The 19,353-nt window shown below is 44.6% G+C and overlaps 1 protein-coding gene across 2 annotated transcripts; it reads right to left on the bottom strand.

The window, feature by feature from the left end:
• Window positions 1-2,742: 2,742 nt before the first annotated feature.
• On the bottom strand, window positions 2,743-15,972 carry efna1a (ephrin-A1a). Of its 2 annotated transcripts, none has more exons than XM_072675605.1 (5): window positions 15,685-15,972; window positions 4,433-4,728; window positions 3,501-3,566; window positions 3,306-3,395; window positions 2,743-3,197 (listed from the first exon to the last, which is right to left on the bottom strand). In XM_072675605.1, exons 1-5 carry the CDS (start codon window positions 15,780-15,782, stop codon window positions 3,076-3,078), a joined length of 672 nt encoding a protein of 223 aa, XP_072531706.1. In that variant the 5' UTR covers window positions 15,783-15,972; the 3' UTR covers window positions 2,743-3,075. The 2 variants fall into 2 exon arrangements, with proteins under 2 accessions (XP_072531706.1, XP_072531707.1); XM_072675606.1 differs by lacking the exon at window positions 15,685-15,972 and adding an exon at window positions 5,532-7,012.
• Window positions 15,973-19,353: the final 3,381 nt, after the last annotated feature.

Below are 19,353 nucleotides of genomic sequence, written 5' to 3' on the forward strand. Positions count from 1 at the left end.
AGGGAGAGAGACCAACAAAGAAAGCCTGCAAGAGAAGTCCTGAGATTGAGAGAAAACAGGATGCTAAAGACAGGATGAGGGTTCAAAGGGAAACAGGAAAGGTAGAGTGAAAGAGAGAGAAATGCAAATCAGTGGCTCTCAGTCCTGGAGTAACACTGCCCTGCTCCCAACACGCCTCAACTACACTAATGAACTTAGCCCATCACCCCTCTTTATGTGCACGGGGTGTGTTCCAGCACGACTGTGAGAACCACTGCTGTGGAGGAGTGTGTGTGTGTGTGTGTATATAAAAACTGAAAGAGTTTTTATGCAGCACCAGGCCCACTAGGGCAAGTCACACCAGTAGCTTTAAACACACATCAGTACATTCACACACACACACACACGCACCAGACCAATGCCTCTGATCGCCAACTATTGTTCCTGCTTCCCCTAAGCGTCCGAAAGCAAAGTCTGAGGGGAACCCAGAATCTGATAAATGTTTTAACGTCACTCCACTGACACGAACAGCAGCAACCTGCTCTGCTTTCTCTCTCTAGCGTGAGAATTGCTCTCTTGTCCCGTTGTTATGAGCAAAAACTGATAAGATCTAAAAAAGTGAGAACATGAAGTGGGAAGTCTGGTCTGAGTGCATGTGTGTAAAGGGTCAGGGTGTGGCGTCACGTGCATTCGGAGGGTTAAAAGCCACGAAAGACAAACTGGATGGAATTTCCAAAAATATTTTGTTTTTATTTCACATAAGAATTTCACATTAACTGTTTGTTTTCTTTTTCTTTTCTTTTTTTTTTTTAATCAAACATTTCTCTTTTTTATATAATACTCTATATATACATAATATACATTTTACATTACATACAAAAATCAAGGTAAGGTCTGAGAAAAAGACAGGAGTGACTCATTTGTTAGTCATGTACACTTGCGTCAGTCGTACAAACAATCGGTCGGAACTTCAGCTACAACAGCTACACTGGATGCTGTGTTGTCAGTTCGGATGTGTAGTGGTTCGGAATCGTAGTGGACGAGCGTGTCGGCTTGTGAGGTCAGTGCGTACCCATTGAGTTGGAGGGTAGCGCTCATTTATTGAAGGGCAGTGTTTGGGAGGCTACGCGCCATCTACGTCAGCCCTCACTTAGCTTTTCTCTGACAAGCAGCAGTAGTTATTAACAACTGGTGATGATGTGAAGACATCCATCATGAGGTCATCTTCCAATGAGTATGAACCTGTATAAGAGGTTCATGTAGGGGCATGACAGGTGGGACGAGAGGTTTACTCATCCCAAACGTAAAGTGTTACCAGTCTGTTGGCAAGCAAGACTGCAAGTTGATCATTTGGTCCAATAAAGAAAAAGAAAAAAAGTGTGTGTTTGACTGTAAACACTGTTAAAATTCTGTAAGCTGGCCCACCACTGCCCCAAACCCCCCCCACCCACCCATTCACCCTCACAGACATACACGCTCTCTGGGACTAGTGTGTAAATTTGGCAGATTAACATGATTTTCTCTCCTTCCCTCACATGCACGCTCACTCATTCGCTCAGTAAAACTGAAAAACACTCTCGCGCTCTCGCTTTCTTCCTTCTTCGGTTTCACGCAGTAAACATTTCTCATCTTTTTGTTCATTATATACAACCGTTTGTTCTGCAGCACACTTCATAACTTATGAACGCCTTTAAACAAACAAAACAACAACAGCAACAACAACAAAAAAATGTACAAAATCGAAACAGGTTAAGCGAGTGGTAGAAAGCTGAACTCCTCTCTTTTACAGCAGGTTGTAGGAATCGACTGCGTAAGTGCGAGGTACAAACTCCAAAGTCCTAGGTTATATTGGGGAGTTGGATGGCAAGTTCCAAGGCAGTCTAGCGCAGTTCAAGATTTAAGAGAAATGGAAGCAAGCACTTGCTGAAAATAATAATTAAAAATATAAACAACCCAAGACCTGCTTTTCCCTGGTACTGGTCTTTGATGTTTGAAAGGTTGAACATACTCTAAGCTGGCTGATCATTTTAGCTTGTGACCAGGACAGTGTATGCCTTTATTTAAAACTGAATGGACTAGCTGAGCGGTAAGCTGGTCATCCGTTGAAGCTTTGTCATGCTGGTTGAACAGTGTGCTCATACTGGTTGACTCACTTGGTCAGGTTGGTCTACCAGACCAGCTAAACCATCAAAAGAGCTTCTAGCTATTAATGACTAATTAATGTCAGATTCATTTTTGGGAGATCTTCGAGACTTATTTCATACTTAAAACTTACGACCTTACTTATACATCAGACTGTCTGGAAGCTGTCTTGGGACTCACCATCATGATACTCAAAACCTCACACTTACCAGGCTAATACCTAGGCCTCGAGAGACTGTAAAAGAAAGTGTTACCACAAACTGAAGCATCAGCATGCTTAGTGTCTTTTTAGTGCCGATGCCAGTTCAGTGCTGATACCAGCACTCAGTCCAGTTGACTAAAGGGGGGGTGGGGGGGAAACAAAAAACAACCCTGCTTCTCTGATGCTACATGGAGAAATCCCACTGGAATAGTACAATACGAGACAATAGCGAAAAGGTTTGATCGCTGTACACTTTAGCGAGAAGCTCTTGGTCTTTGGCTCATTAGATCGTCAACTTGCGTCCATTAACTCACTACAGAAGAGCGGGCTTTGTTTTAACAAAACATCCGATTTCCTCTTCGCTGTTCTTCAGTTCACTGTTCCTCCAAGAATTGAGTGCTTTTCCAAAGATTTGTCCAAAAAAAAAAAAAAAAAAAAAAAAAAGTTACACTTTAAGCAAAAGATGGTGCATTTCCCTTTACGAAAAAAAGAGAGTCCTTCCAGAAAAAAATACCACTTTTTGTTCCAGGTTGTAAAAAGGTAAGAGGGTTAAAAAGCCCTCTTAGGTCCGGCAAACTCGTTCGGTTTAGACTGAAACGGATACTGGAGTGCTTCCGATTTCCTCTCCCTAGTGGCCAGCACTGGGTTTTTTTGAGAACTCCTCCTGTGATTTTTTTTAGGTCCACACAGGCCACCGTCATTGTAGTCTTAGAGACAAGTGTACTGGGATGTGTAGTTCTTCAAAAAAGTTCTTACTGCAAGACCAGCAATAATAATACAGGGAGCAGTGTTGTAAGCATGGTGAAGGATGCTGTTGTGACTGCGGAGTTTCTTCGCACACTTTTCTGGACATCTGGCAGGACAACAGGGTCATCTGTGAAGAACAAAAGGAGACCTTAGAACTGACGCAACCAAAAGCATTTTGTTTTGGAGCAGGTAACTGGTCATGTGACTGGACCTAATTAAACGAATGAGTGTTTACCTGCTGGTAATTTATTGGAAGTCGTGTGAGCTCCTCCTCCACTTCCGGTCTTGGTTCCTTTGCCTGGCCCTACCCTAGCCTCTTGGGATCCTGAACAGATGGGGAAACAGCACAAATGAACAAATGAAGTCGGGACTTGACAAATTTACAAGGCATAAATCTGCTTTTCAGTCTTTGCAGGGCAGCGACACTCACCATCGTTAGCAACTACATCCACCCTCAGCCTCAGACACTCCTGTCCATGGTGGTGCAGGGGCTTGGCTGTTGGGGGCACAAGAAGAAGACAATGTTAAAAGGAGGATAAACGAGTGCGGAGAAGGTGAAAAGGGACACTAAGAGAGAGCATTAACTACAGGCCAAACTAATGGTCTTTGGCATAGCATAGTGCATAATCTAGGTCATTTAGCTAGCCATAGGCTCAAGACTTGACCATCTGGACCGGTGTCGTCTGTTTGGTATAATCTCCAATTTCTCCTTAGCCCACTTGGCCAAAAAAAAAAACAGCTGTGCATTACTGGTATTTAACATGGCTCCACCATCCATCCAAAAAGTATATATATGAGACAAAGTCACTTGCTCATTTTTTAATTGTATATAAACACACATTTATATTGTCAGGAAAAGGACAGGCGTAGAAGCTCCCTTCCACTAGCTCCAGTCTCCAGTCCACTAGCATGCAAAAATCCAAACCCTGTTTTTACAACTGCCCTAACTTAGCATGTGTGGCACACAGAGCAGCCAAAAAGACACGTAGTGGCTTTGCTGCCAGTTTTAGAGCCCAAGAGTGTGCATGAAACGCAGGGGACCTATTCATTACTGACGTGCTGAAATGGCGCTCAGCGTTGACTCATGCACTCACTATTCCTCCGAGCACCTATCATAAATCTATAACCAGAGCGTCATGGGCGTGGACTGCATTACTCAGTCATATGCTCACAAACACAGAAAAAGTCCTTAAAACAGTGAACCACTTTAAACATGTAGACAGAGGAGCTTTACTGCTGCAGTTCAGATTCATTTCCTTCACTCAAGTCTAAAGCGGTTTACACCATCGTACTTAACACTTAAGTAAACCTTAACCTGCAGTTTTCTATGTAGCACACATTTGGCCGTTAGGATATACTTACAGATGTAGTAGTAGCTCTCTCCCTGCCGGAACTCCTTGCCCAGGGTGAAAGGTGTGAAGCGCTGGAACTTTTCGGAGAACTTCTCAGGTGCATGAGGAGCAAAGGGGTGGCCGCACTCCCAGCGCATCTGGTCATAAGACTGTGGGCGGCAGGCCTCGTAATCCTCACGCTCCACCATGTAGAGCACGTAGCGCTCAGCGTCTTGTGACGGCACCTCGCCCAGCGGGTAGTGTGGGCAGACGATGTCCAGGTAATCATTCAGACGCACCTCCACAGCGTAGTTGTCCCTCTGGAACCTGTGATGGTCAAGGGAGAGAGAAGGGTCAGGTTACCACACTATAAAAAGCCTAAATATTGTAGGACAGGCTTTCAAAGCAGTCCCACTTCCAACATTTTAGTCCTAAATGGATACCAATACAGAGTAAAGATTTTTATTTTTTAAAGAGCATTAATCATGCTGTAGGGTCTCCAACCCTGCACCTGGAGATCTACCTCCTTGCAGTCTCAACCAGACACCCCCCACCATGTGCTCTCCATGTAATTATCACCTTCAGAGGTGCTTGATTAGCCGGGTGTGATTTGGGTTGGAGGTGCAATCTTCAGAAAATGCTGATCTCCAGGAGGAGAGCTAGTGACCACTGCTCTACATACTCAACCACTTTGTCGCTCCACAGGAATGAAATTCATAGTGCGAGTGTGTCCCATTTCAGGCTTGCTTTGTTATAGGATCATATCTAATTCATTTATTTTCCCCCTTTGGTATTCCAGCCAGCATTTTGACCTGCTATCAGCCTGATACCCATCTCTCTTGATACCCATATGGCATCTTTAAGCATTACTAAGCAACAGTAACATCCGAATCCATCCCGATATTAAATATTTAGTAAGGTCAGTAATGGTCTGATGCCAATCCAGTAGATAGATGCATCACTTTAGTAAGTACCACACAACAGTAATGGTCTATGAGATCTACTGGAGGAACAGGAAAATGTAACCGTATATAGCATCCTAATATTATAATATAACATATATTAATATTATAGGTATGTGACTGGAGAACCCAGCAAAACATAGGACAATGAACAATAAAAGTAGTGACCGGTCGCAGAAGACACTGTCTGAAGCCTCTGCCACAGCCATCACATCACGACAGTCTACAGAAACTGCTGTCCATCATCCAGCTCGAATGCTGAGCGCTGCGCAATCACGACTGCAATCGCCCCCCCATCGATTGGAAATGTGTGCTCAAGGAGCAGTGGGAAATCAGCAAGGGCCGGAGAGAGGGAACAATGGCGAGACGGGTGGAAAAGTGCAGCTCTTCAAAAAGAGCAAGATTGATGTGCTGAATGTATGACTATAGACGCGGAGCAGAGGAGAGCGTATGAATATTCATCATGATATTGAACTGTTGATCAGAGCGTTACAATGCAGTGTTGTGGAGCGGGGGTGAGACAAAGGAAACGGAGCGTGGGTGGGTGCGCACATGCATGCATGCATGCATGCGTGTGTTTAAATTGATCTCACACCCCACAGGAGAATAGGGTGTTGTTTGCTTCAAGGTATTAGAATGCTGTCAGGATTGCATGCAGGGTGATTCAGTATTGACATCTGCAGCCTCAGCCACTGGGCGTCTGGATCAATCACAGATATTACGGTAGGCAAGCAGGGGTTCGAATGCATGTTAAAACTGTAAACTAGCGTTACTATTCCTGAGAGTTGAAACTTGAGCTCTTGCAAAGTTTGCAAAGTTTGGGCTCTTTGACATTCAAGCAAACATTCAGCATATATGCACGATCATCTCCAGCTTCTTACTTAAGCCCTAAACCTTCATTCAGCGTTAAATATCTGGGTAATTGTGCGTGTGCAAGAGACTGTAGTAACTTTTTTTGTACGTTTTGCTCAGCTTTTTTGTTGCAGTCTGCCGATACTACAGAGTGCACACATAGGCACACACACACACTGTTAGAGGGCCTGATTAAAAGCTGTTAGCAGTATGGCCCCAGTGTGTTCATCAAAAGAGGGTCGGAGGGGGGGCAATTAAAACACAAAGAAGGGTATTAAAGCGGCCCCAGAGGGGGGCAATTATGCCGCTCCACCCCGGCCCCTGGGGGCTAGGAGTCAGAGGGGAGCAAGGGAGAAAAAGAGGGGAGAAAGAGAGGGCGAGGGGGATGGGGGTTGATCCCTAGGCGAGGGGTCACTGGATCTTCTTTGGACTGCTGAGTGTCTTTTAGACTCTTACAGTTTACTTCTTCAATGGCTGCATTCATACAGTGAAGCCTTTCACTTTCGGCCTTTTAATGTGTCTGCACCCTTTTACGCTAAATCCCTCTCCCTCATGCACTCGACTAATCTCAGAAAGTGGCCAACACCCACCAATGCTCATTAACTGGTAGCATTTCTGTGCTCTTTTCTTCTTTTTCTCCTGAGAGAAAACACTGAAAAGGAGCATCGCTGATAAGAACAGAGGCGGTCACCATTACTGATTGCCTGAGTAGTACTGAGACAGCCTAGGTCTGATTGACACTCATTTGTAGTTTCTTTAGTATATTATAGTTAGATAAAGGTTATCAGGAGTCCATTTTTATTGTGCGGCCTAAAAAAAAAAAAAAAAAAAAAAAAATCAACTGTATTAATAAACAGGCAGAGCACAAACTACAGCCCAATCCCTGTCCGGCACAAGACGGTAAGAAAGGCAAACAAGCAGCTCTCTGCAACCTGAGATTGATTAGCAGAAGTATGGGAGAAATTTGGGAAGAAATGGGTGTGTGCTCATGAGTGTATGGTGAACGATACAGCTGAAACGATGATGTTTAGCAGTTTCATCAAGTTGGAATTTTTTACTGGAATCCACGACTGCTGTGCTGCTAATCTGCCTTCTTTTAATCTTTGGGCCAGAGCTGTGTCTCTCACTCTCCCTCTTCTCTTCCCTACACCCACTCTGCTGGTCCATCCACCTCCACCTCTCTCTCTCTCTTTCTCTGGGTGGAATGTGGAGGCTTTGGGGGATGGGAGAGCCTGCTGAGGGGTAAAAGGTTGAGGAAATGCTCTGAGTCAGCAGCACTGAGGCTAACACACACACACACACACACACACACACACACACACACACACACACACACACACACACACACACACACAGTAAGCACGGCACACAAAAATGTGTCGACAGCCATTCAGCCCTGATTCACCTGTTTTACGGTTAATGTGTTGGCTCCTTCACCACTCACTCTCACACAGGCCTCTGACTCATGATCCCCTAACTTTTTTCTCCATCGGTCAGGATCAGTAAACGTTAAGTGGTGGAACCCTCTCGTCCCTCTCCTGTTTGCTCCCACCTGTTGATCCAACTCTCCTGTCTCGCACCTTCTCTCTTCTCTATGGCCCGTGCTTCCAGAACTCCTTTAACCCTGAAGCCCCGGGACACTTTTTTGTACTCTCCTCTGAAGTTTTAGAGTGCTAATGGTGAGTGTCGGTCTTCCGGGTGACTGCTTTGGAATGCCATGGGGCCGGATAATCAGGCGCTCGGAGCGGCCGGATTATGGACCTGGAGCTGCTGAGAGGCCACACGGCCCTATTCATCATCACCAGACCCTGCTTAGCACACAAACACAGAGCGAGAGAGTGAAGATAGAAGAGAGAAAGAGGAAGAAGAAGGTGACAGAAGACATAGAGAAATAGAGAAAAAGAGGGAGCTCAGGGACCCTCTATTGTGCCTCTGTCGGGCTGCGTGCACTGGCTTAAAAAAAAAAAGAAGAGGAGTTTGGTAGAGAAAGAAAGAAAGAACGAGGGAGGAGAGTGAGAAAGGGAGGCAGAGAGGTAGAGATACTTTAGTGGTGAGATTAAAGAAGAGGAATGAAAGCAAAGCTTTGCCCAGAACCGCTCTCAGCTCCACGTCAATAAAAACCCAAAAGCACTCGAGCCAAACTGTCCTGCTTTTGAAGTGCTCTCGAGTGCTGCACATGTGTGTGAGAGAGAGAGAGCGAGGACGAGAGAGAGATTGGAGGGGAGGGAGAGAGAAGGAGAAGAAAAGAAAAAGTAAGAGAGATGCTTTGATAAGCCGGAATGGACCAAGACCCACTCTTTCATCTCTTCGTCTGTCCACCCGTCTCTGTCCCTTATCCCCTCCCTCGGTCCGCCTGTTGCTGCCTGGCTTGGCGCCTCCTCCTCAGGCCCCGCCAACCAATCAGAAAACAGCTCACTGGAATGTCAGGCATTCTGGTCAGTGACCTGTCTCACTGTCTCATTGGTTGTTGCCATGGATATACACCCCCCCCCCCCCGAAAAGATAATATTGCCGGCCAGTTCTCTTTATCCGTCTTGATACACTTTTCCTCATCAATCTCTTTGTTTTCCTCTGTCTGTCGCTTCCTCTGTTGTCCCCCTGCCTCATTCCTTAAAACTTGTCAAGGTTCTCCTTTCTTCCCCCAGCTGGTTTAACCCTTTCACTCCTCTGAGTGAAAGATAGACTGAACCATTTCCTCTATTGATTAAAAAGCAGTGATAAGGGTGTTAGCATTCTTCTGCTATTGAACCGTGAACATTCGCACACAGGTGGGAATAACACGGGTTTTCGCAATCCGGTCACAAGATCCCAGCAGCCGTGATGTTTTTGTAGAGCCATGTTTTTCCTTCCGCATCACTGTTATCTGAGTATCAGGGTTAACATTAACCTAGCACACATCCCCACTGGAATCATGAAAGTGACAACACTGAACAGTGAAATGACATAGTAGCCATAGTTGCCGAATCCGAATTCTATGGTAAGTGATGGTAAATAACATATGGATGGGTATCGTTATATGGCTGATATTAGTACAGAATGCTGGTTGTCCTTTCTTGGAGCACTTTTGGTAAGTTCTTACCCATGCACACCAGAAAACACCCCAAAAAACCCGCCTGATGTTGAACTTTAAGACCCTCCAAACCTATATCAGTACATCAGAGCTTGTTTTATTTACTGCATTACATCGACTATACTTCTTTGCATATGAGCAATTGGTTAGCTGCCCTCTACCACCGTCCATCTAGTCAGCAGCAGTTCTCAGGGCAGAAAATGACCTGGCAGGTAGATCGTGCAAGAGAACAGAAATATAATTGATTTATTACAATAAATAAATAAATAAATAAATAAATAAATAAATGCTGGTCATATAGGCCAGATAAACCCATGCTGAAAAGTGCTCGCCTGATCACTGTGAGCCTGATAGAGGTCAGTAGGTTGCATTGGTTATCATGATCAAATTCACAGCCCAAAGCCAATCAAGAATATTGACTCACTCAGCTGGGCCAGCATGAGATGTCAGCATTGCCCCCAATGAAATTAAAACCAAACACAATCAGGTATAATAGGAGAGTGTGTGAGGAGGGGAAGGGGAAGGGGGGGGTCATTATGATTAAGCCTTGCTTATCGCTGTTTTGCAACTATTTAATTATATCAGTTGCTTTATTGATTCTTCAAGCAGCTCCAATTACGTGCAAATCAAGTTCAGCTGAACTGAAGGACCCTCCTGTGAACTTGTGGCTGAACGGTTTTGTGGGTCTGGGCTCTGGCTGGCCTGTGGGGGTCGCTGCCAATCTGGCCAATGCTGGAGGCCTGGTGCCAGAGTGGCGTGCGTGCGGTGCCTCGTGGGAATGGCCTATCGCTTCCAATCCTGAACATTCAGGAGCAGGATAAACAACGAGGCCAGACGAGCCAAAACCACACACGGAGACCATGTTTACCGCAAGCAGTGGCCAGCCTTACTGTGGCCAACACACACACACACACATTCACACATGCACTTCATATTGTCCTGCAAGTCATTTGCATACAATAACAACCAAATACCCCTCTCCCACAGCACGCACCCACAGACGACATTAAAAAAGGGCAAACAATATAACAGCCTGTGTCCAAACTAAACTGGCGCGATGTGTGAATGTGTGGAAGTGCTGAGGAAGAGCTTTTCAGTCTTTAAGGATATTAAACAGCCTTTATCATCGGAAACCAAACTTTCCTTACTTTCCTGAAACTGAAACCATTAAGAAACTACAAAAAATATGTGACCAAAAGATTGCACAGAACATAGCAGCATCTTCAGGTAGTCAAGTATATAAGTGTGTGTGTGAGAGAGAGAGAGAAAGAGCATGCGCTTGGGAACTCGGGACAAATCATGTCTACAGCCATTTAACACTTCTAAATAATGGCAGATTTATTGGTGTGTGTGTGTGAGAGTGTGAGCGAGCGAGATGGGCTTGTGGAATAATCAGGCTTCTTGCGTGCGCGGGTGTGTGAGAAAGGTATTGTTTACTGTGCGTACAGGATGTGCCATTTTCCCGGGAAAAGAGTCGGCCAGGAAACTCACACTCGGAGGGAGAACACACGGCCTCTCTCTCTCACTCATTCTTACACTTACACAAACACATGCTCACACACTCTGTAAACCTTTGCCCTGATTTTTAATCTGGCCTCCTCAATCAGACCTGTAATCTCAGTAAAGTCAGGGGGGAGTATATTTACAATTCATCACATTTTACATAACACACACACACACACTAAATATTCTAAATATCCACATCATAGGAGTCAATATTAGATAAGGTCTTATATAAGGAGTGTGTAAGAACTGCACAGTTTCAGTGGATGTTCCATGTGCAAATCTAGTTATTAGTAGCCTGGACTGATGGGTTCTAGTGATAGAATATATTGACCATCAAAGACATGATCAGGAAAAAGCACCTCATGGAGTCATTTACCACATTGTTAACATATATCATCTCAGAGTCAGGGTAAAGTGTGCTGTATTGGGGACTATGGCTACACAGCACAATGCAATACTCTGCTGACCTCCATTCAAAGTTATGTTTTTTGGCTTCCCCTGTATAAAGAGACTATGCCACTTAATCTAGGGGCTGCCTATCTGGCACCAACATTGATTTGTGATTCTTACTTCTTCATTTTTTACTATACATGATATTGGGGCTTCAAACTACTATTTAGACAGTTAGATAACTGATTACTCAAATTATGAGTCACTCAATTACCAAATAACTCTTAAACAGACTTTAAAATTAGCTTGAGGTTTTTTATGCATTTACCAACAATGAAGGCAAATACCTTCTTCCGAAATTCACCATTTTAATAAACTTTCTTGCTAATATCAGAGCTAAAAAAAATGCGAGATAGTAATTTTAGTTTTCAGTTTACAATATCGTCAACCTTCCTCTGCTCGCAGTGTAACCAGAGAGCTGATTGGCTCGTCATTTGTTTAAAGGCGGGACTTTATCGGTAAACAGACCCCATGTTGAGCGTTAGCTGCATAACTCTCGTTCATACATCAACCAGAGAGCAGTCTTCTCCTTTACAACGTTTCTGGGCTGATTTACTGATGTCTCACACAGATACAACTGTGCCGACAATTGTAGTCGACTAAATCGATTCGTCGTAGCACCCCTGCATTATACAACAAACTTCTCCTAGCATGTTTCTTTCAAATCTTACACAACATTAAACAGGACAAGTAATGATGCTCACTCTAATGGAACACTGAGTCTGTACAGACAATAGATATATGTTTTATTAATCATGATAAACAGCATCATAACCATAAAGCATCGCCCCTTACAAGCAAATGGCCCCAGCTTCTCTATTCCTCCACTTACGTTAACTATTAACTGGAATTTGCTACATTCATATAACTATAACACTGTTTAACTGACCAGAGAGAGAGAGAGAGAGAGAGAGAGAGAGAGAGAGAGAGAGAGAGAGAGAGAGAGAGAGAGAGAGTGCGGGCAAGAGAGAGAGCAGTGAATGAGAGGGAGGAAAGAAGGGAGCGGTAGTGAGCACAGACTGAGTAATGGTTACGGCTGCCAAGAGCGATAAAAGATCAGGGTACAGAGAGAGAGAGGAAAAGAGAGAGAGCAAGAGAGAGAGACCTACACACTTCCTTCTTTCAAAAGAGGGTAAAAAGGAAAGAAGGGGCATATAAAGGAATGAAAAGAGGAGAGGGGGGCGCATGTAAGGTGGGAATGGGAAGCAGCGAAAAAGTGTGAGTGAGAGAGAATGAAAGAAAGAAGCAGCGATCAGGGATAGAGAGGAGCGGGCTGAGCGGCCCCCATTCAGGGACCACCAGAAAGACAGAGAGAGAGTGACAAGCTGCACTGAGTGAATGGCACTTCATCACTCACTCCCACACATACACACAGTCTGATAGGGTGAGTTAAATGTGACTGTGACGTGCGGACAAAAGCGAAACGGCACTTTATGAACAGTGTTCTAGCCTCACACACACACACACACACACACACACACACACACACACACACACACACACACACAGTGAGAGAGAGACAGTGTGAATAGTACTTCATCTGTGTGATGAACTCTGGCCTGTGATGGGTCACAGTAACCCCGGCTTTGTTCGCTGGCAGACCCGCACCAGCAGCTCAGCTAATTTGAGGTGGAATTTTCAACAAAGAAGAACTCACTTAACAGACCTGCACCCCCATCCCCCCCCCCGACGTCCTGAATAACCCACCACAGCAGTGTCTTTACACACAGACGGACCCCATGTACACTATACTGAAGAGGGAGAGGGCTAGAAAGACAGAGGTGCAGGGATAGGGAAGAAAAAAAAAAGAAAGAGAGAGCAAGAAGGAAGGGCAAACTTTGTACCAGTGAGTTGAGCGGTACGGTGGGCGAGTAGCCAGAAGTGAGAGAGAAGCGTGGAGGAGAGGGGAGAGAAAAAAAACCCCAAAACAAAAAAAACAACCAAAAGAGAGAGAAAGAAAAAAAATAAAAAAATAAATACATTATATATATATATATATATATATATATATATATATATATATATATATATATATATATATATATATATATATATATAAAACAATAAAAAGAAAGAGAAAGGAAGAAATGAAAAGTGAAATTGAATGTTGAATGGATGAGTCTCACTGTCCTGAGCAAGGAGAGAGAGCAAGACAGACAGGCGGCCAGAGGCAGAAAAAAGACTTGTACAGACAGCCAGAAAACAACTTAGAGAGAGAGAGAGAGAGAGAGAGAGAGAGAGAGAGAGAGAGAGAGAGAGAGAGAGGGAGAGAGAGGTGTGTATGAGGGAGGAAGTTGGGTTAATGTGTCTGATTCAGTCAGTGGATTGGAACAGTGATGGAATACAAGCTTTCTTGCTAGAAAACACCCCCCCACACACACACACACACAAAGTTTCTGGTTGATCAGCTTCGCAGTATTCAGCACAGCAGCAGCAGCACTACTCAGTTTCCAGCGACAGCTCCAAAAGATCAACAGCACCAGCAAGCAGAGGCAAGCACAACACCAGCACGCACAAACACATCCACACACAGTTTACTCTCTAGAACTGGAAACAACCCCCCCACACACACACACTTATACAGCAGCTGTCAAACTAACAGAATCACCTCTCATGCTGAAACAGAGCCACACACCGCTCCCAGCCACCAACGACCTTGGAGTCAACCTGCCCAAAGGCACTGACACACACACACACACACACACACACAGTTCTTCCTTTCTCAAACAATGCACAAATGAAGTGCTGGGTTTACAGAGTCTAACTCAGTCTTGTTGCTACTCTTGTCAGTAAGACATTAGGTGCCATCACTAACAATGGCACAGCACACTCCCCTCTTCTTCATAGGAACTTGACTTCTTATATAACAGTGGCATCTCTCAGCTAACAGTCATTCGCTCATTTGCCCTTCTATAAAGAATGGATGGATGGATGGATGCTGCGGTGGTTTATGAGCGAGAGCGTTCCCAGGCTCTCAGTCATACATTCTTCAGGGTCTCCACTCTTCTGTTCTCATTCATAACTTTGCGTTTCTTTGCGCCTGTGATTCAGTCTCACTGCCGGCTCCAATTCCTCCAATCCCAAAAGGCCCTGCTCACCCCCCCCTTTCTTTTTTTTTTTTTTCCCTTTCTTCTTCGTCTTCTTCCCCTGCTCAGCGTGTGCCCACGGCATATATGGGTCGGGTTACTCTAAACCTGGATCCCAGTGGCGGATACCTTCTTAATCACCTTATCTTCTAACACAAGACTCTTAGACTCCAGTCCTGGGAACCCACAGTCTGACCACACCTGATGATCTGGTGGGTCGGGGCAGGAGCACTTTAAGCTGCGCTCCACCGGTGAAACGTCAGATTCTGATGTCGAGAAACTGAAGATCTAAGCCATGATGTTTGGGATGAGAACACAGTACGGATGCCAATCATAAGAAACCAAACACAGCCTCGCTCCGTAATGAAAATTGCTGAAATCAAAGAACCACATCAAAAGCAACTCATGTCAACAAGAGCAGGACAACGCTAAGCACTGGGCCCTAATTGGAAACGTAGAGGTGGGCGATATGGCCCAAAAAAAAACAAAAAACAAAAAAAAAAAAACACATAACCCAGCAAGAAAGTTACAATTACCAGCAGCTCATATATTTGCTATGCAAGTCCAGTCCAGTTCTCCTCTCCTCAAATACACAAACTTATCCACCTCTATTTAGCATAATTAAATCACTGCAGTCCCAATAATGTTCTGGCAGTTTTTAAATAATAAAAATAATGACAATGACTAGTTCACCATCATCAACACAACACAACTCAAGCCATGTAAAGGAGGTCCACTGGTTTATCCAGTCATGCTGCAGACATCCAAAGCCCTGTTTCCATCACCATCGCTGTAAAGATCTGCAAAGAGTCTGTACTTCCCTCTACAATGAACCAGCTCACACCAAACCACTCTCCATGGCTTTGTTTACATCCCCACCACTATCTGCACTGTGCAGACTTTTAATAAAGCCCCCTTCAATGCATGCAAACTCCTGTTGACAGTGGAGCACATTTATGTCGCCCCCACTTTATTAGCTACACGTGATGCAATCCATCAAATCCTAAAAGAAGCCCCACTGGAGCTGAAGTGGGGGGGGGGGGTTACTTCAGGACCCGGACTGGGACCACCAGGCATCAACAGTGGCTTATTGGTGCCACTATTAGTGGGTGATTTGCAGAGATCTCGTGTGCTCCACATGTAGTGGGGCAAGATAAACAGCTCACTCCTACCAAACACACGCGCACCATGTTGCCTGATGCCATCTTCACGCTCACTCACTACTACTACAACAACTTCTCTGGCTATACGGGCTACACTACCCCACAAAACAAGTGTGTGTGAGTGTGAGTGTGTGTGTTACCACAGAAAATGTTGCAATAGATAAAAAAAAAATACGAACAAATGAGTGACTCACTTCGTGTTTGTGCTATTCCAGTAAACGCTGTGTCTCTCTGCAGTGGAGAGCCAAACGCAAACGCTCACAACGACGCAGGGAAGCCACAGCGAGTCCATGACGGAGTCTTCAGGTAACTTCGAGCGCGACGAAAACACAGAAAACACGAGAGAAAAAGCCGCAGGACGACAAAGTGAGAGTCACTTTCCGCGCAGCCGTGCCGGTAGCCTTTGGCTAGCTTGTCTGCAACTCCAGCGACGTGTTTCCTCGAGTCGGGGTCCGTCACTTTCGCAGAAGTTGGCCGTTCCGCAGCTGTGCTAGTGAATGAAGACGAGCGGCGCGATTCAGTTTTGTTGAAAGGACGTCGGTAGGCCACGCCCCCGCGGCGCTCCCGGCCAATCAAAGGCTGCGCTGTTAGCGTCGAGCGCCACAGAGAGCTTTGTCGCCCTCTGTGGTTCAGCAGCGAGGGGGTGGAGGGGTCAGAGGCGGATTACTGGACGCCTTCAAGCGACCAGCAGTAATTCTGAACGGTTCTGTGGAAACTTTAACTGAAGTTAACGTTAACTGTGACTTTAAACCCTGTAGCTGACCAACATTGCCCCACACACTGTTCAATTATTTGGGTGTAGACATCGGGCACTTAATAGGGGGTAAGAGGCCATTTGAGAGGGGCTGCACACCATTGTTCCACGGTTGATGGAGCTGTTTAGTGTTTGGCACCAAGCTGTGCCTGCTTTCATCTTCCCCCAGCACACAAAAGGCCCTCTGCTTATGAAGGACAAACCTTGCCACCTTGATCATAAGCCACTCTCGAATCTAGATGCGAGTTAATAGCCTGGGCTAAATCTAATTACCGCCTCCTTACAAGAGCCATTGCCTCACATTTGCCCAGCTAATTGATTAGGCATGTGTAGATGATAAGACCACGCGAATTAAGCATGGAGTAAACACTTGCTTTGTGAATGACTAATGAGAGAAATAAACACAGCACACCTTCATTTACAGCCTGTTGCATGCTTTCCAATAAATCTGTCTGTCTGTCTGTCTGTGTGTCTGTCTGTGTGTCTGCCATGCAACCCCACCCTCACCCACCCCCCAGCCAACACACAACATCACACAAACACAGCACAGACTCACAAATTCGCTCGCCCGCCCACCTACCACTACACATACGTTAAAAGGACGGGTTGTGTATTGGTGGGTGTGAGTCGAGTCAGCACTGTTTTTAATACACTCCAGAGCTCAGATGAGCTGCCCAGGCTTACCCATCAGTCGTCACGAGTTTCGCAACACCACAGACCCTGCAAGGTTTAATCTCCATGGCCCTCTACTCCTGTCTGCTAGACGCTCCCTTGAAAAAGAAGTCTCCCCTATGTAGTGAGGAAACGAGATTAGACATACAGTGCCCCATGTGATAGGGTAGCATACAAAAATGTCTTTATGGCTGAGAAGAACCATGGCTATCAGAGTGTTCGGCCTGATACCCCCCCAAAAAGAAACGTTAGCAACAGCCCAAATGGGATTGTACAGCCCAACACCCTGGAAGGAGGAGAACACTAACCCCCCTAGCATCATGCTAACTGAGGACCATCCTACCCACCCAAACAAAGCAACGGCAGTTGCTCTCCTGGACGTCCGACTGTGGCATCACTTGGAATCAAACTGGTGATCTCCCAAAAGTAGGGCCAGCGCTTAGACAGTTGTGCCACTCGGACTTGACTGCACAAGTATAATGATCCCAATTCTCTTATGATCAGTGGTTCCAGAGTTACACACCATTACAAGCAAACCAATTAAAAAATAAAGACACAAGACATGATCATAACTAGTATGTATAAAATGCATCCATCATATTTCTGCAAAGAACTATGGGAAATTCTACCATCCTTTTATATACAAAGATGACGGGAAGCATTCTGCCATTGACCCGTGCGAGCAGATCTAGTAAATCTAGATATTTCCGTGTGTTATTCTCCATAAAAAATGCCTGACTGTTTTGTATAGGACTGTTAGCATCTGGAAAGGGCTTTGGAAAGAATACACAGCCATTTTTAATGTGATCAACCCCTGTCTATTAAGTATGTTATCCTCAATTCTACATTATTTATTGACTTGAACTGTCTTATATTTTATCCATAACTGATCCTTAATTCGACACTATTCAAAACACACCCATATCCCATAACATAGCTAGCCAACTAACAAGGTTAACTCAGCTTACAGCTAAGTGATAGTGTTTCAGTCATGTAAACAGCAGGATAGTCACTGCAAATCTTTGACATATGACATAAGAATTAAAAATGTGATGTGGCTGTTCAAACATCCATGTTTATGCTGGATCTGCCACCAGATATGGACAAGCACCATCACCAACAGTGCAGAAAACCCTGTCCGCTTGTTTTAAGCATTCTTTGATTTGACAAACGTTATCGACGTTTGATCTATCCCAATATCTATATTCCTTTGTGAGCTGGATTGTGTATATCCTCCTTCGGCTCCTTTAGCTGAGGTCGCTAGCAGGACTGAGAAACACTGCCTAGAGAAATCATCGTTAGCATCGGTGTAAGAGACACATGGGCAACAATTTAGTATTGCCATAGCGTGTCTCTCTGTCTCACCATCTCTCCGCATACTCAACATATTAAAAACCGTCCCTTATTTATTTATGTATCCACCAGCACTGCAGCTGCAGCTTCAGCTTCAGCTTTAACCTTAAAATAAGGCTTACAGATTAGGTATTAGTATGTTGGGAAACACAGGATCCAGATTGCAGGAGCATATGATGTCTTCTGATTCTTGGCAAAGTCATGAAGTCAGAGCAGACTGAGAAAAATAATATTAACCAATAAGACCAATGTGTTTTACCTCCCAAACAGGTAACACGCTAGAGGTAGCCTAAACCCTCCTAGATGAAAATGCCTAGATGTTCCTTTTCACCCTGACGTCAACATTCGTACTGAATGGAGAAAGTTCAGTTGGGGACAGTATACACAAAGCATTTCAGTACACCAATTAAATATTGGAATGACATCAAAACAGATTGAAATGTGAGAATATTGAACGCTTCTGAGAATCTCTGAATGTAAGCCGAAGCTCACACAGCTTCCAATAAACGTGTCTATAGCCAGTGTGAATCTCCGCTTTCAATGCAATTTGAACTGAGCCGATAGCCCAAAGCCTTTTAAAGGTAAGCCCATATTATTGGCCCTTTTAGGCTGTAAATCACACCCAGAATGTCAGATTACCACACAACCCAATTTCTCAGACTCATAACAGCACAGCTCAGCACAGCACACGTTTGGAATAGCTACAGAAGTTTTGTTATGGGTTTTCTTTGTGTGGGTTCTGGTGCCACAGTAGCACTCTTATGTGGATAATCAGTTAATCGAACATTAATACATTCAGACCGTGTGTGTTCATTAACAGTACATGTGGAGTGTAGAAGCCTAGTATGTTGTGCAGTGAGTTCTGCTGGTCATTTTACTGATAAAAATTGGCTTCATGCTTCCAATACAGTTCTTGCCTGACAACTTCTCATTTACGGTGTCTTCCAAAATCACAGTAAAAACATCTGCTTCTCTGGGAAGCTAATATTTGGAAAGTTACTGCATTAGTGACGTCAGGTACAGATGTTGGATAAAGTTTTTGTATTCCAGCTCAAGGCCATAGTCTATACACTATACATTATAT

This window comes from Salminus brasiliensis, chromosome 3, assembly GCF_030463535.1.
Source record: "Salminus brasiliensis chromosome 3, fSalBra1.hap2, whole genome shotgun sequence".
Lineage (NCBI taxonomy): Eukaryota > Metazoa > Chordata > Actinopteri > Characiformes > Bryconidae > Salminus > Salminus brasiliensis.

Bases quoted from the DNA above. Each gene is read 5' to 3' on its own strand.
- efna1a (XM_072675605.1), bottom strand. From the start codon at position 15,782: ATGGACTCGCTGTGGCTTCCCTGCGTCGTTGTGAGCGTTTGCGTTTGG. The intron at 4,729-15,684 runs GTGAGTCACTCA...TGACCATCACAG, and splicing joins TGGAATAGCACAAACACGAA to GTTCCAGAGGGACAACTACG. The intron at 3,396-3,500 runs GTGAGTGTCGCT...CCATCTGTTCAG, and splicing joins GGATGTAGTTGCTAACGATG to GATCCCAAGAGGCTAGGGTA.